Source organism: Rhinocladiella mackenziei (assembly GCF_000835555.1).
Source record: "Rhinocladiella mackenziei CBS 650.93 unplaced genomic scaffold supercont1.2, whole genome shotgun sequence".
NCBI lineage: Eukaryota > Fungi > Ascomycota > Eurotiomycetes > Chaetothyriales > Herpotrichiellaceae > Rhinocladiella > Rhinocladiella mackenziei.
In genome coordinates this window covers 2,372,538-2,389,474 of record NW_013550603.1, presented here as the reverse complement: position 1 = coordinate 2,389,474, position 16,937 = coordinate 2,372,538, and the positions used below count along the sequence as shown (strand labels likewise).

The following is a 16,937-nucleotide window of genomic DNA, read 5'->3' as shown; positions in this document are numbered from 1 at the left end:
GTTGGGAACTATTCCAAAGAATGGCCAGCCCAGCGCCCCTAAATTTCCTCAATTCATTAGTGCTCCAAGAAGCTCAAATATAAGAAGAGGGGGGTCGAGAGTATCAAATTCTACGGGAAGCGATGCTGGGGGTAACACTGCCGGAGATAACGCTGCTCCCGACAAAAGGACGAATGGGAGCGATGCAGGTGGCAACGGCGCCTCCGGAATTGGTGGTCATGGCAGTGGTTCTGAGGGATAACGGTGGAACTGTTCCAAAACCCATTTCCCTGTGGGTTCCGAACAGCAAACAATACCAATCCATACAAGAACTCTCCTCGGTGGAATACGCAGCCGGTCTCTTCGGTGCCATGATAATTTACGGCCCGACGAATGCTGACGACCACGAGGCCCTCGGTCCTGTTCGACATACCGACGACTATCACGCAGAATATTGTGACCTTGTCGGGCACGTTATGGGTACGGACTTGAGCAAGGTTGCGCCTTACTCGGATACCAACCTCATCAACGGCCAAGGCACATTTGATTGCTCCCTTGTCAGCAACAGCACCAAGTGCACACTCAACGCAGGCTATGCCAAGTTCCACTTCACCAACGGCAAGACATATCGTTTGCGTTTGATCAATGGCGGAGCGGAAGTCCTCAGCATCGACAACCATTAACTGCAAGTTATCGCCTACGATTTCGTGCCTCTTGTTCCATACACCACTGAGGTCGTGACTTTGAGTATCGATCAGCGCGCAGACGTCATTGTTAAAGCGACAGGAATTCCCAAAAATGCAATGTGGATGCGCTCGGTCATTAGCAACTGCTACCTCACATATCAGCCAACGGATACACTATCAAAATGCCAACAACGACAGCAAGCCCAATACGACTGCATGGAAAGATCCTACCGATATCTGTGCTAACGATGATCTTGGTGAAACACAGCCGTCTTTCTCCATTGCTCCTCCTGCCAAAGCGGCCACAGATATCTTTGTCGACATTAACTTCGCTGTCAATGCCACTGGCAGCCTTGCCTGGATCATTGACAACTCGACATTCGGCACCTGAAACAATGACCTAGTCCTCTTCCGTGCCCGATCTCCCAACTCGTCGTTTCGAATACCCCACCAAATGGAATGTCTATGACTCTGGTAATGCAAACAGCATTCGGACTACCGTCAACCACTCGACACCTGTCGCTTACCCGATGCGCATCCACGTCAACGCCAATAATCCCACCAGAAGAGATGTCCAGATGCCCTAACCTGTGCCGGTATCAGTGGTGGTTTCTATCTCAACCTCTTGGTATGTGTACTCATCCCTCTAATTATTTGGTCGCAAGATATCCTCAAGATCAAGATTCCTTCGTCCGCCAGCGAGTGTTCCGAGTTGTCGAGTCACGAGCGACTCGCGACGGCGCCGGATATCATATCCGGGGGCCACCAACCTCGGCTCAATCTTGCCACCCGCCAATTTATCCTGACCCCGTTGTCGCTCGGTTTGTATAGGAATCCTTGGTGTTGGTAAATTCTGCCCCACGTGACCAGCAAATACCCCTCTAACAATGTAGCACCGGTAATCCGGAAAATCTATAATCCGACAATTCCAAGATATTTTGCCCTGATTGGCTCGCTTAACAACCAAGTCTAGCGTCGATGTCGACTCGCGAGTCTTGCGAGTCGACTCGACGAGTCGGAACACTGGTCAGCGACCTGTGAAAGGCTTGGGGTGTTTTACGGGTGAGGAATCTATTGATCAGATCGATTCGGGATTGACATTGGATATCCATGAGGTGCTCAATGGATTGGCCGGTTGGAAAGGAGCATAGGTGCGAGATGTTGGTCTTTCGGTTGTGAATCGTACGATTCCGAGCCAGAGAGCGAGCTGCGAGTTATAACTGTGAATGGGACATGTCTTCGAAGTTGTGCGGACGCTGGATATTGTTCCATAGTTTGCGTCCTTACAACCGCCATAATCCATCGACGGGAGGCGGCCTTGGTTTCCACTTTGATAAGCGCATCACAGCGTTGTCTATCGGCTGCAGTAGGATTGATCCAGTAAGAATGAGGATAAATCCTTTCAAGAAACCCGATCCCCTGATCACCATTCTGCATGTTCCAGGGTTGTGTGGTTCAGAAGCCGGGTTCTGGCTGCCGAGTCAGCTCACCTCGCAACCAATCGCTTAACCAGGAGCCAGCACTATATATCTCTCTCGCTTGTCGCCTTTCGTCTGGAGATTGACCATGCTTTTAATGAAACGGGCAACGACGAAACATATCTTTACTCCTGGGCCCTTTGACAACGCTGAGAGGTATTCGTGGCTGGATTCAAACGCTTATGACCGAGTTAAGCTGTGCACCGTCAATATCAGATCATTTCTGCCCGTTGGACTCTAGCCCAAAAATATGCTGCACATTCTCGAATCCCCCACCAACAACCGCTTCATTCTCGCTCTCACCCTCATAGTCGTCTATCTCACATTACGACTTTCCAACCTCATCCTACGAACCTACCGAGCTCGCCAAAGATGGCTCGATATTCCTGGTCTTCCCCGCCATCCAATGTGGGGCCATCTGATCAATATGGGCGAGAAGCTCAATCCGGCCCTTAATCGTCATCCGGACTATGCTTTTGAGCAAGTCTGGGATTCTCTCGGTCGGCCAGACGCGTTCTTGATGGATATGGAGCCCGTGGATCGATGCTTTCTGATCGTCGCAGACCCTACCGTCTCCGAAGCTCTGGTCCAGCCGACTTCGCAATTCAAGTATTCGGCCCCCAAAAGCGATACCCTCAAGACCATGCATCGCCTGGTAGGTCTCGAGTCATTGATCATCGCCGAAGGAGAGGAATGGAAGAATCTTCGAAAACGATTCAATCGAGGTTTTGCGCCCTCTCATCTCCATTCCTTGGATCCACTGATCATCTCCAAGACGCGCATTTTCGTGGACCGCCTCAAAGCCTCTGCCGAGAAAGACGAAGTCTTTCCTCTCAAACGTTACACTCAGGATCTCACCACTGATATCATCACGGAATTGACCATCGAGAAGGACTTTCAAGCCCAGTCTCTGCCGGAGGGTGAAGGCCATAAAGGACCCCTGGGCATGCTGACCGCCTCGAGACTGCTCTCGACTTTAGTATTTAAATTGGGTCAAGGATTCAATCCGCTGCATTACATCGATCCTGTCAGGCCGACGAAATCATGGTTCTACGAACAAGTCTATAACCACGAACTGGCCCGGGTTATTCGCCAGCAGATTTCCGCCGAACAGACGTCTCCAGACAATGGGAACATGAAACCGCCCAAAGACTCACCCCAGAAGACGCAACAGAAATCCATCACCCGTCTTGCGCTCTCGGGCCTGACTCCTAGCAGAGGGCTGATCCGCAACACGGTCTCGCAGATCAAATCATTCCTTTTCGCCGGACAAGACACAACTGCTACCATGATCCAGTGGCTGTGTTTTGAACTCTCCAAAGCCTCATGGTCTGAACCCCATGCCGCGATACTCTCCCAACTCGTCGCCGAGCACGATGCGGTGTTCGGCCAAGGCGACAACGGCCATCAATTTGACGCTCTCGACATCCTGGGCCGCGAGGACGACGAGGGCAGAAGAGAAGCAGAAGCCATTCTCGGCCATAAGTTACCGTACACATCTGCTTTTATCAAGGAATCCCTCCGATTACATCCGCCCGCCAGTACCGCGAGATACATTCCCGAGATCTCCTCCGACAATCCCACGGCCGTGAACGTCGTGCTTCGCACCTCATCCTCACCTTCCGCAGAGAAAAGAGAAGTCAACATCAATGGCCTCCGCATCTACTGTGCCCAGTACCTGATCCATCGAAACCCGGCCGTCTGGGGTGCTGACGCGCATATCTTCCGCCCTGAACGCTGGCTTGATGACCACTACACCGCGTCTTTGCCCACGGGGGCATGGCGGCCGTTTGAGCGCGGGCCACGGAACTGTATCGGCCAGGAGCTCGCGATGATTGAGGCCAAAGTCGTCATGTGTGCGGTTGTTCGAGGGTTCAGCTGGGAGAAGGTCGGGATGAGTGGTCGTGTAGAGGTTGAGGGAATACCGAAAGGTGATGGGACCGATCATCCCGACCGAGAGGTCTGGAGTCTCAATCAAGTCACGAGTGTGCCTGTGGATGGGATGAGAATGAGGGTGAAGTTGAAGCAATGAGCCAATCCCTTCTTCTTCTCCTTCCTTGGGGGACTGGATTTCCACTACTGACGACTTCTCAGTTGGCCAAACTTGTCCGGCCAAATGCGAGGACAAGGCAAGGAAAGGACGTCCATTCCCACAAGGAAACTTAAAGGTGCCTAGATATTCAAGACCTAGAATTCTCTCTGCCTTTTACTTTGCTCGTTCACTTCGTTTCTCTTTGATGACTCCTCGCTCTTTGGGAGGCTCCCTTTTTGCTCTCAGAAAGCCAACGCTCTTCGCGCCGAGGGGTCCAAGGTAGTCGAACCACCCACATCCATCTAATTACTGATAGATAGCTAGATTTCCGTCCCAAGAAGCAACACGGACGTGTCCAGAGCATTTGCGGTAGGCGTTATCTCGAGCGCCCTCACGCGTTCGTCCCATGTAACCAACCGGAGAGCTTATCTGTCTGCTTCGGCGGCTTGATGGAGCTTGACCATGACGGTCAAGGGAGCTGTTGTCAGACTATACTGATGCAATTCCTCGTCCGAAGCGACGCTTTTCTCGACGGCATCGAACCTCTGTAGGATCCGACAGATGACATAGCCAGCTTCGGTGAGGGCAAATTGCTGGCCGAGACACACGCGTGGGCCGCCATTGAAGGGCAAATATTCCCAGCCGAATCTACGACTAGACCAGCGTTCCGGCACGAACTCGTCGGCGTCCGGGCCCCAGATGTCACGGCGTCGATGCATGACGTACACGGAGTAATTCACCTCTTGGCCCCGTTGGACATAGACGGGGCTCATGCCGTCGGGTCCGCCGCCGCGAGGCAAGGTCGTGTCCCGAGTAGCTTGTCGGAAGTTGAGCGGGACGGAGGGATAGAGACGGAGCGTTTCGTTCATGACATACTGGAGATAGGTGCAGGACTTGAGTGTGGCGAAGGTGAATTTTTTATTGGAGCCATAAGGGCCGAAGTTTTCGAGAATCGTGGCTCGGAGTTTGCGGAAGACCTCAGGATGGCGAGCGAGTTCCCAGAAGGTCCAGCCTAAGAGTCCCGCTGTGGTGTCTCGCCCTGCGAGGAAAATATTCAATAATTGAGTTCGGATTTCGATTTTGTCGTCCGTGAGCTTTAGGAGCTCCTTGAGGAAGACATAACGGTCATTTGTTTTATCGGAGTAGGGGTCCTGGGCGGCTCGCTCGATGCAGTCGTCTGCGAAACGGTGTACCGCACGGATCGCGTTGCGGAAGGAAGGTGGATTATAGAGCCAGTATAATCCCGCCAACCGACTTCGGATACCTAAGACAGATGTGCCGTGGTCGAAATCTGCTCCTATGTCATGGTGATTGAAAGCCGTCGGTAGCGCTGAAGCATTTGGGGGTAGTGCGGCGCTTTGAGCGTGGACACTCTCGCCAAAGAGGAATTCGGTGGCGGTGTCGAGGGTAAGCCGGAAGAAGATAGGCCCAAGATCTGTGGCAGCAGTCCACCCTGACGAATCTACTGGCAGATGTTGGAAAAGGGTTTGAATGTGTCTTTCTTCGAGTTCCAAGTCCGATATCTGCTCACGGACGAATTGGGGCCTTAAGGCGGCGCGAGAGTGTTCCCTAGATTGCAGGATAAATCCGTAAGCAACGACCCGTTGTGCTGCCGACAAGTCTTGTAGACAAGACGAGATGGGTGGGTACTTACCAAGTCTTACCATCTGCAGTGAATATCCCTACTCCAAGCATGGGGTAGAAGTTGTTCCGCCTCTGGGGCCCGAGTTCAAAGTCGTCGAACTGTGTGGCCAGGACCGCTTGAATGTTCTTGGGATCATGCGTAACGATGTTGGTCCTGCCTGGCATCGTCAAGATAAACGTAGCGTGCCCCGCCTCGTGATACGTTTTCATCACCTCTTGGGGAACTCTATGTTCTTTGTCGGCCTGTATCAATCTTAGGACATTGTCCATTCCCCATGGCCATTTGTGCCGGAATCTGGGAGGAGCCTGACAGCCGCTTTCCTTGGCTTGCCTGGCATGGCGACGTGAGGATAAGAATGCATCAACAGCAGTAAAAGCGATAGATCCTGCGACAAAAAAGAGAACGAGAAGCCCTAACTGGATCATATTGGGTATGAGAAGGGAGGGGGAAGTTCTGTCGACAAGCCTGAAGTGGAAATGGTCAGATGTAGAAAGAGCAGTTACGAAACGCTGCAGTGAGCCTAGGTTTTATCCTTTATCTTCGAACGCTCTATGAACGATGCTCTGTATTATCAATTCGATCCGAAGCGGGGATGTCTCTCCTTGGTTGGCAGCCTCCCAATACGAGGTACGAGATACTAAATACGATGCTAGAGATCGCTTCAACAACAACGGAGTGCACCTCAAACTTAAACCTGGATCAAGATCGGAATTTATCGTCCGTTTCAGGGGGACTCTCTGACGCTGCGGGCCGAGGCAAAGGGCCTTGGTGGTGGAAAAAGGCGAGTAGCATTTTGCAAAGATTGGGTAAGTCGTCGCATTAAGCTTTTCTTGCTGTAGAGATTAACATCCTCAGGCCACGCAATACTCCAGGCGGCAGGATCGCGACATACCATACTGAACTCTCGGAAGCAGACCTCTTCTTCTTGTCGTCCCCGCGACCCCCGTCCCGTTTTCTATGCTTCCTTCTTTATCTCCGAGTGTGGGCGGCGTGCGACGAGTGCAGGCTAAGGAACGCAAAGTGTGACGGGGGACGGGCCAGATGAGATTTCATCGATCTTCTGATAAGCTCATCAACCTGACTGAGCCTTTGCAGTCTGCAGTCCCTGTGCAAGGCGCTCTGGACCTGTTGCGACACGTAGATGATAGATTGTAGAGCCGAGAACGATGAAGGATTTCTTCATCCGAACCTCTCGAGAGAGCGCAAGACTGAGCAGGATGGTAAGATAGTAATAATCACAGGCATAGCAGCTGGGATTGGTGCCCTGTGGGACTGTCACAGCTTTTGCCATAGCTAGACCCAACTTTAGTCTCCGATGAAGCTGCTGTCACAGCTCTGTTCTCTGTACAACTTTGTCAAGGCAAGATGTGGCTATGCAGACGTCTTGGTCCACAATGCAGGAGTCGACACAGAAGGTGTACTGATCGCAGAAACCCAGATTACCACGTGGTGGAATGACTTCGGGATCAATGTCAAGGCGCCGACCTCGTGACCCGAGCTTTTCCTAGGATTAGAGCGGAGGGGAAGGGCATGGTCATCACCCTCAGCACAGGGCTCGGAACATTCGTGGCACCTATACAATGTCTCCGTCCAGTATTTGATGGAATGTGCGACTGCCGAGTAACCACAATTGTCAATGCCCGTGGCCCACAGCTAGGAGCCGTCGATACAGGGATGGCTGTCGGTAAGTTAGACTCATCTGTCACATAGCCAGAGCCATATCATCCCATCAAATGATTTGTTTATCATTTCGCGCAGAATTTCTTACGCGCTTCGCTCTAGAGATTCCCGAGCTTGTTGGCAGTACCGGTGTGTGGCTGGCAACAGATGCCGCTGGACTCCTCAGTGGGAGATTCATCTCAGTCAAACTGGTCCCTGGACGAACAAACTACGGCCGGAACAGGCCTAAAGATGATGTATGCTAAGACCTTTGAACTCGAACAATCCAAGTCTAAAGCTGAGCACTCGTATAATAGCATGAGTCAGGACACCAGCGGTAAGTAGTTCTACCGTCGTACGGAAACTTTACGTCTTATTGGTTCAGTCAAGTTTGGACAGGGAACAGAAGCCGAATTAATACATAACAGCCCTGTTTGACAATCCCTTCATACGCCCCGGACCCACCCACGAATACCAGGCCAGCTAACAGTAATCCGGGGGATATGGGGATTAGTGTGTTTCCCAACACGCGTAGCGAAGGGACCAATTGACTTGGAGTTCTAGTCAAATAAATGGGAAGTATCCAGCCCGTTGACACTCAACCCCTTATGACAACGCTGTTTGTTTTGGACAAGTGCACAATCATGGGAAGAACAAGCCACTTTCCTGACCTTGCCTTTTCTTTTTAATATCGTTCAGAAACTGAATAATCCACTCCTCCTCTTCCCAATAGGATATACAACCAACGCACTCAGGTACAACCCGACACTAATCCCAATCGCCACTTGAATCATACCATATCCAACATTGAAGATCGTCCCGCCATAGACATCGGCAGCAGCACTCGATCCGTCCTGTGCATCCAAGAACCCCGCCGTGCCATTATTAATCACACTGATCCCCGTGGCGTTGCCCGTAATTTGATTCGCGCTCGTAATCCCCGCGACGAGGCTCCCACTCGCCGCGAGGCCCGAGGGCACCTGCACGAATATCGCGGGCAACATGGCTGCGGCCGCTAGGCCGTGGAAGAAGCGAGAGTACAAGTTTGCCATGACTCCGATCGCGAAGGCGCCGATCGCGTTCGCCACTTGGACATTGTTCATGACTTGAGTGCTGATCCAGAAGTTGGCTTGATAGCCGCAGAAGGCGATGAGGGTCATGATGGGGACTTGGTGCCATTTGGCTTGGTTGATGATTGCCAGGCAGATGGCGAAAATGGGCACCCAGATGAAGCGCGCGTAGATTAGTGTGTAGTTGAGGCTGCCGGAATTCCACCATGAGGGGATGTGGCAGGTTACGTCGGACTGGGCGCCGGGGTAGATGAGGCCTAGAGCAATAAAAAGTCAGCCAACATGTTCCGTAGGGGATTGTACTTTTCTCTCACACACACTCTCCCCCTTCTGTAGAGGTCAGGATGATATGTGAGATGGGAAAGGAGAAAGGAGAGTAAAACCGGGGGGGAGTAACTCACCCATGACGACGGTCCCGATCAATATTCCAAACCCCAAAAACAACGAGTAAATAATGGCGTAAACCATCTTGACCGAACCCGAGACCAAGTTTTTGCTCTGCAGCTCCAACGCAGAGCACAGAACCGTATAACCCGGTAATATCAACGCGATACTACTCTGCGCAATGGCCGAGAAGCAAAACACCGGCTCCTCATGCCCGCTGACGTAAATCGAGCCCAAACCACGGGCTGCAAACGAAATGAACACGGCCGCTAGAACTTCAAACACGTGCGCAAATTGCGCCGACCGGTTCACCACGATCAGCTGCAAAACACCCAGCGTGCATCCGAGCACGAAACTCGGCGCGAAATCGACCGGGCGCGCCGAAAACGCAAACGGGCCGACGGCTATAGCGGCAATTCCGTACGCGAGAATCCGGACCCCAATCCGGTGCATCTCGGGCATTCGCATGATGAGTTCGATTTCGTCGAGGCCTTCTTCCGCGGCATACTTCCCGTGGATAACGCATTTGTAGATGGCAAAGACGTCTTCGAAACGCGAGAGGTCGACATTTTGCGATTCGCGGACTAGGGTCACTTCAGTGCTCATGGTGATGGGGTCGTTGATGGAGACGAGCATGGCGCCGGGCACGTACAGGAAGTCCCCGTCAATGTTGAGCGCGCGGGCAGAGGTTTTCAGGTATTCTTCCAGTCGGTGGGAGGGGGCGCCGACGGCCATGAGTACACGGGCGAGTTTCTTCAGGTATTTGCGGCAGGCGATGATGGAGGCGACGTCTTGGATGACGCGGATTTCTTCGGCACGGATAGATGGTGAGGAGGAGTGGTGTTTGTGGTGGAAGTGCTGTAGCACATCACATCATGCGTCAGTATGGGCGTTCCTTTGCTGTGTTCCAATCAGGGCACAATACAGATGGTACGTACAGGCCAAGGAGGTTATGTGAGGGGGGAGGGACATGTGTGTGATGTGTGAGCTTACATGGCCGGGATGCTTGATCATATCCACCGCCGTCGCAATCATACTGTTACTCGAACGATTCCTGTTCATGGGCGGGCGGGGAATATTGTCGCTGATGCCGGGCGAGACGGGGGCCGCGGACGTCATGGACGCCTGTGCGACTAACGTCGCCATCGAGCCCGTCGACTGGTTCGCGGGACCTTTGTCGTACCATTTGGGACGTTTGGATGACGGCGTGGCTCGACCTGAGGATGGTGTTGAGTCGTGGTACGCTCCGCTTTCAGATGTCACACGCGAGTGCCCTCGAGAGTACGAGTAGAGGTCTTTGGGGGAATGGGAGTGTTTAGGTGTCGCAGCACCGGAGGATGGGTCGTCGTAGTATCGGGGTCGAGTGATGCCGCCACGCTTGAGGTCTGCGAGTTTCGAGGATAAGATGGCCCCGAAGATGCCAGGCCGATATTCGTCGGGTGGTGGGATGTAGTCGATATCGTGGAGACGTTTGTCGATGGCAGGAGTTTGTGTGCCTGATCGGGGCTGATTCTGCCATCCTGACAGATTATTATGGGGGGCCGTCAATGTCCTGACTAGTCGTTTTGCTTCTTCGACATTCTCATTGGTGCGCTTTAACGGTTTGGGTTCATCGTCGTCATCCGTATCATCGTCCGTCGTGTCGTCGTGGATTGCGTAGGGTCGTTTGTCCTTTTCCTTGTCAAGCGATGCAAGTGGGATGTCATCGACATTGACGATCCAGTCATTGAGTGGCTTCGTTGGTGGTGAAGTGTTGGGTGATGCGTACCCTGGTCACATCTGGTCAGCATTCCACTGAAGGATGGTAACGATACAATTGATCGGAGTACGTCTGGTCTGATCCACTTACCTTGTGGAGGTGTAGCCAGCGGTGTATTCGCTGCCGAGTCCAAAGTCGTCGTCTTTGAACTCGAAACGAGATTGCTCAATCGATTGGCTAGTCGATTAGCCCGGTTCTGAGCATGAGCTGCCGCAGCACTCGTTCTTCCCACCCGATCTGGAGATATCAAGACATGATCGGCCACGTCCTCCTCTCCGGGAATCCGAATTTCTGGTACACTTTTCCTCCGATCGCTGCTCCCTCTGGTGTGAGGTCCCCCATCCAAGTCCTTTTCCTCGTCATTGCTGTCCACATTGCTGAACTTGACTTTGTGTCGGTTGCCTCTGAAGCTGTGCTGTCGACTGATATTGGCGCTCGAGTTGTTGCTGGTATCCTCGGATCCCGGTGCTGGTTTAGTGTTTTCTTCAGCCATTTGGCGAGAGCGTCAGGCTGGAGCGCATATATATATCGAGTTAGATAATACGTATGGGACGATAAATTAAGGCGAGCCGAGCCAGCCTAGTGTAGATGTGTGTTTTTGGTGGCTTTGACGAGAGGTATGATTCGGTTGACGTTGGATCTGAACGATAGGATACGTAAAGGTTCGCTTGTGTCAGTGGTTTCGGGGATTTGGATTAATAAAACGAGAGTCGAAGGGCGAAAGCAATGCTGGCACGTCACAAAACAGAAGAAAGAGATTCCAAAATTGCAGAGGAACTCTCCTGGAATCATAGGGTCAGAAGCGGTCGGAGGCAACTCAACGCCCTGAGCGCACATGGGCACTACTCGTTGAGGAAATGAATGGAACCAGATGTCGTGGCATAGGAATGCATGGGAAATGGCATGACAGATCCACGAGCATTTCGATAACAAATAAGATCTAGGCATTTGTTGATGGCGATGGGCACTGTCAAATAGATATCAAAAGACGTTTCTTTTAAAAAAATTTTTTTTTTTTTCTCCCTTGCTCGTTTGATATCGTACATAGTGTTCCCACGATAAAAAGTGGAAACAACTGGTAGGGATGGCCGACCCATAGTGGAGTGAATGATGGGCTTATTTTGCCAATGAGACCTAAAGAAGATGAGACGAGAAGAGTGGAAAGGGGGAGGAGCCACCAGCTAGAGGCCAGTTTCGCGGGTGGATAATGATATCCCAAGAGGGTACATAAAGAGTGATGGATCCTGCCGCCCACCAACAAGTTGAGAAGCATGTGCGTTGATATCTGACAAGGCAAAAATGCGAACGCATTGGAAATTGCAAATATCGATGGTGGATGAAACTGAAAATTTGATGGAAAAAATTTTTGTCGATGGTGGCAATTTGGTTCGGGAGTAATGTCAAAAGATAAGCGAGTTGAGTTTCTGGTTTCGTGCTTATCGGGATTGCTCTTGACCGGATGATCCGGTTGAGATACCTTCGGATCGAAGTGATGAAGTACTGTGAAAAGCTAGGTTTTGCTGTCCGAGCCACATGTTTGTTCAGCTGTTAGTATTGGGATCGGTGGTCGGATGAATCAGCTCGGTAGCCCAACAGGGGAATCCGCGTCAGTGTAAGTGGTATCTCACCGCTAAAAAGGTCACAGCCGCTGAGCCCCCCTGATAAACTCGGTATCAAACGATTGGTTCGTTCCTGGGGGAAAGACTTCAACGACGGACACGTTTTCTTCGTGTCGAGGGCAAAAGAACATTACTTGATGGATTTGGATGTCACACGTGCCAACATGATTCTTGAACAGTATTCCTGTCAGACATCCACTTGCCAGCACGGAATACACAGTTGCTGATGACGAATGCCGGCCTCGTCATTCTGGAGACTTACATTCTCTTCATGAGCAAGACATATGCCGTTAATGTCGAGATGTTTCAGTCTCACCGACCGTTCGAAAAAGGTCTCATGATGAAACCTACAGTAGACTTGGGACTCTGTAGTGGAGCAGCAGTGACTGTTTCCGTGAGACAAGCAAACCTGTTGAAGTGGAGCGCTCGAAGTAAATATCCTTTAGCCTGAAGTATCTCCATATATGATGTATTTAGCTCTCATTATTCTTTCACATGCTTCAAACTCTCAGTCACCAAGATCCTGCATGGTCTCGGTCGTCCCTTTGGCTCGAAGTGGACTCTGGCATAGTCGCAAAGTGTACCCCATGCAACATTTGGTCTGCCCGTCCTTTTCTCCGGCACGATTGATTGTGTTTCAAGGTCATCCTAGGCCTGGATTTGAAGCCTGCCGGTTGAATGCTTCAAGAGGAAGGTGGGTAGGAACTTACGGTAAAGATGTCCAATGCAAAGAGCAATTCCGCTTCTGATAGGGGCAAGATATGCTTTACGGTCGCAGGCATGATGACGGAAAATACGAGTTGCGTTGTCGTGAGCATGTCGATGAAGAGGCCTCGAATGATAGTTGTGCCTCCACCAAGCCGAACATGAACGACCATAGGACCAGGAGCGCGGCGGAGACAATTCCGGCTGTAGCGATCCCACCTAACATTTGAGTAGGAAAGACAACGGCGCAACGTGTCGCCGGCACCGCACCAACAAGGAAGAGAGTGAAAACGACCCGGCATGGGCAGTGTCAGTAATGAAGTATTTTGCAAGAGGAGTGTCAACTTAGTACTGCAGGGTTGAACATTCTACCATGGCTCTTTAGACGAGCCATACATTGACGGCGACTGAACAGCCGAATCCGAGCGCAATGAAATAAGTCGACGGCAAATTTGGTACAGGGGTTGTGTTGGGTGAAGGGGTTGGCGTGTTTGCAACTTGGGTCATGGAGGAGGGGAAAAACAGAGACAAGAAGAATGTACCTGCCTGCCAATTCAACCGTGAAAGCCGTGATGCGATTTCTCGATGTGTCAGAGAGGAATCCCATCTGGCAATTATTTCGGCACGCGGTTATTGATGTAGAGACGCGAAGAAAAGCCACGGAAGACCAAGAATAGAGAACTTGCTTGATGTGTGTTTTGGCGATTGAGAGACCGCCATCATGTTTTTTGATATTTTTCTGGTCCTCCTCTGCCGCACTGGCATGCAGAAGAGACACCCATACTGAGCCATGTTATGGTAGAATCCACCCCCTGCCAACGCCAAACAAACAAAAGAGACCTTTCATTAACACCTCTGTGACGATATTCCCTAATTTCTTCCCTGGGGTTTTAGGCAGCGTACCGTCTAATCAACGTTGATCTTGACGTACTCGCCTTCATCCTCCGACCCGGCTTTCTCCCAATCGCTCATTTCCTCTTCCCCGGCATGCTGGCGATGACTGGTATCCTCAGCTTCATACCTGGGAAGAGTCTCGACTGTTTCGTTTTCATGTTCGAACCCCACAGTTTCGGAGCGGTCATCTCTCGCTTCCCGTTCGGCTTCCTTTTGCTTGCTCTTCGACGTCTCGCTCAAAGTCGCCTTCGCTGGGAAGGGCCGATTGCGAGTTGGTTCGGCATCGTACATCTCCTCATCTCTGTCTTCCTGGGCGTCGAAGAGCAAGTCATTTTCATTCATGTACGCGTCCTCGGGCCGTTCGGTGGACACTTCAGGCGACGACCCATCAACACGGACTTCTTTCTTCTCAAATTTCTTCTCAACCTTGGGGACTTGCACCACGAGGACGCCGTCGACCATCTTGGCGGTGATGCCCTGGACATCAACGCAGGCAGGCTCCTTCTGTGTACCTAGACGCACGTTCTTCTCAAAAACGCCCGTCTCTCTCTTGCGGCCGTCGACAACCAAGTGCGTCATTGTTTCTTCATCTACGCCGGGGCGATGGACGACGCCCGTGACTCGGAGAACGGAATGCTCACCATCCCATTCAACACCGACATCAGATTTCTTCGCACCTGGAAGAGATATGTGGATTATGTATTGGGTAGTGGTGTCGAAGATGTCGGTTCTCGGTTCGAAATCGCTGTCATTTGAGCGCGATTTGAAGCGGTCAAGGTCGAGACCTAGTCCTTCGGCGGCGGAGGAGAGGTCGACACCAAGACGTTCGCCTAATCTGTTGAGGAAAGCGCTCAGATCGAAGCCACCCGATCTGTGCTCGCGTGGTGGTGAGCGGGAGTGAGGACCGCCATGATGTCCGTGACGGCCGCGAGGGCAACCCCCGCGTCCACGAAATCCGCCAAATGGACCACGGCCCTCCGGACCTTCTTGGCCTCCTACTGGTGGTGGCGGTGGTGGGCCCCATGGGCCAAAACGTGGACCAAACATGAATGGGGGTGGTCCGAAAGGATGAGGCCCATGGTGACCCCCCCTCCAGTGGCCATGATGTCCACGCCAGCCCGGACCGCCTCGATGACGGCCCTTCTCGTCGTCCTTTTCGTCGCCTTCAAAGGCCTTTGCGAAACGACCGCGACCACGGAATGGCATGCTAGTGTCTTTGTCTTTGCCTTCAGGACGGATGGTTGAAGGATCAACTTCAGGTGGATCCTCGACGTAGGTTTCTGGTTGCTTGCCTTTGGCTTTTTCGCTGGCCTCAGCGGCAGCAGCAGTAGCAGTGGCTTGAGTTTGGGTTTGTTCAGTTCCAGGGCGAGCTGGTGGTGGTGGTGGAACAGCGCCCCGATAATGGGTGAAGAATGGGTGATCTTCAATCCCGGCGACAAAATCCCAGAAAGGATTTGGGGGGGGATTTAGGTAATAGATAGGAGGCATTTGGTTCCTGTCTGACTTGCGGACGAAGCAAAATGATGGTTGATGGGGAAATGATGTGTGAAAGGAGATGCAATTCAAGCCACAGGAAAGGAGAGATCTTTTATAACTTGCATCACGAGAGTATGACCCCGCGTCCAGGCAAACACATTTCCTACGTATAGCAGCGCAGAGGCACGAATCAGCTTACGCAGCAAAGGCGGCGACGTGGCTCGAAGCTGCGAGAAGCTCAAGGCGCCACATCCTTTCTGTGAACCGACTGATGCGCCATAGAAAGGCAAAAAGACAAGCTGTTTGCCAGTCCAATCCCGATTCTTGATTTCGTTATTTTGGGGTGCCTGGGAATGGGAGGCGAAATTGAAAGCTTGGATGGGCTGATCAGGGGATCTACAGAGCGCCGTAACAAGAGCCGACATCTAGGCAAACACATTCGGTGGCTCGGTCGATGTTTTGTGGGGGCATGCTCGGGCCCGAGCGCTGTCAGCCTTGCCCCCGACAAATCTCTTCGTCTTGGGTGAAAGGCATTCAACCCGATTCAGGATACGTGCTGAAAACACTCTTTCTGGACTTTCCTTTCATGGAAAGTAAGGCCAGGAGATTCCCAGGTCCTTGCAATGCTCTATTGCTCTTCGGCATCGAGTCCTGCAAAACAAATGCTTCAGATGTAGAAAGAGAAATGGAGGCCGGTTCAGCTCGTATCTTTGCCCTCTCGTTGGCGCACCCGTTTCCTCCCGCACAATTCCATCGGCTCCTAAAAGTATCTTACTCGAGAAAGAGACACGACCGTTATTATAGACCATATGTACACATTGTTCCTCATCTGAAAGCCAAGCCCCATTTCACTTCCGCCCATTTTTGCTCCCCACCCCAAGGCTTCCCAAAAATACACCCCAAAGCCCATCGAGAATTAAAGGAAAGGTTCAAAAAGAATTGATGAGGGTGGGACTCGAACCCACGCGGTTTTACCCACAAGTAAGCGGATTCGAAGAAAACCTTTCGAAGCCAGAGCTCCAGGTGAACCTGAAACTTGCGCCATAACCACTCGGCCACCTCACCGTTCAAATTCAAAGCGGTTTCTGGGCACTTGTTAACATATTTCTATATCTTCACGGCAGGTTTTCCGGCATAGTCGTAACTGAGGTGAGGGGAAGTGAGGGGGGCGAAGCAGGGGCGGCAATGGAGAAAATGTTCAACTTTTAGGCGCACGTAGGCTTACCTAATGGGCATCTACCCACCCAAGATTCACAAAAATGCAAAGTTTTGGTCCAATGTTGGTTTTCTACTGTGGAGTGAGTGGTCTGGGATATAATGAATGTTACAACGTGCTGATATTTCTTCCTGTCCTATGCGAATGGGACATTTAGCTCTTGTGTGGAACGCATTCTTCGTTTGCATGGCAGGCTCCCCTTGATTCCCCGCTCGGTCATTTCTAAACACTCTTCTTGCCATAGTCTTCCTTTCAACGAACAAGAACCTTGACCTAATTTCTTCTTGGGACTGGCATCGAGTCTCTTCCATCCTTCAGTCTGACGGAGTAGCCCA

At 51.7% G+C, this 16,937-nt stretch overlaps 6 protein-coding genes and 1 non-coding gene across 7 annotated transcripts; 3 read left to right on the top strand and 4 right to left on the bottom strand.

Moving 5' to 3' along the window:
• Window positions 1–218: 218 nt before the first annotated feature.
• On the top strand, window positions 219–662 carry Z518_02660 (uncharacterized protein; the record flags this gene model as incomplete). Its single annotated transcript, XM_013419687.1, has 1 exon — window positions 219–662. The coding sequence occupies one exon, from the start codon at window positions 219–221 to the stop codon at window positions 660–662; it is 444 nt and encodes a 147-aa protein (XP_013275141.1).
• Window positions 663–777: 115 nt separating this feature from the next.
• Z518_02659 (uncharacterized protein) lies at window positions 778–1,056 on the top strand (the record flags this gene model as incomplete). Its single annotated transcript, XM_013419686.1, has 1 exon — window positions 778–1,056. The coding sequence occupies one exon, from the start codon at window positions 778–780 to the stop codon at window positions 1,054–1,056; it is 279 nt and encodes a 92-aa protein (XP_013275140.1).
• Window positions 1,057–2,393: 1,337 nt separating this feature from the next.
• Z518_02658 (uncharacterized protein) lies at window positions 2,394–4,175 on the top strand (the record flags this gene model as incomplete). The annotated part of the gene is made up of 1 exon (XM_013419685.1): window positions 2,394–4,175. One exon carries the CDS (start codon window positions 2,394–2,396, stop codon window positions 4,173–4,175), a length of 1,782 nt encoding a protein of 593 aa, XP_013275139.1.
• Window positions 4,176–4,600: 425 nt separating this feature from the next.
• Z518_02657 (uncharacterized protein) lies at window positions 4,601–6,245 on the bottom strand (the record flags this gene model as incomplete). Its single annotated transcript, XM_013419684.1, has 2 exons — window positions 4,601–5,784; window positions 5,840–6,245. The coding sequence occupies 2 exons, from the start codon at window positions 6,243–6,245 to the stop codon at window positions 4,601–4,603; spliced, it is 1,590 nt and encodes a 529-aa protein (XP_013275138.1).
• A 1,929-nt stretch (window positions 6,246–8,174) lies between these two features.
• Window positions 8,175–11,185, bottom strand: Z518_02656 (uncharacterized protein; the record flags this gene model as incomplete). The annotated part of the gene is made up of 4 exons (XM_013419683.1): window positions 8,175–8,806; window positions 8,951–9,791; window positions 9,927–10,702; window positions 10,783–11,185. 4 exons carry the CDS (start codon window positions 11,183–11,185, stop codon window positions 8,175–8,177), a joined length of 2,652 nt encoding a protein of 883 aa, XP_013275137.1.
• A 2,737-nt stretch (window positions 11,186–13,922) lies between these two features.
• Z518_02655 (uncharacterized protein) lies at window positions 13,923–15,398 on the bottom strand (the record flags this gene model as incomplete). The annotated part of the gene is made up of 1 exon (XM_013419682.1): window positions 13,923–15,398. The coding sequence occupies one exon, from the start codon at window positions 15,396–15,398 to the stop codon at window positions 13,923–13,925; it is 1,476 nt and encodes a 491-aa protein (XP_013275136.1).
• Window positions 15,399–16,326: 928 nt separating this feature from the next.
• Window positions 16,327–16,451, bottom strand: Z518_02654. Its single transcript has one exon. It is a non-coding gene; the product is annotated as a tRNA-Leu (tRNA).
• Between the last annotated feature and the right edge of the window lie 486 nt (window positions 16,452–16,937).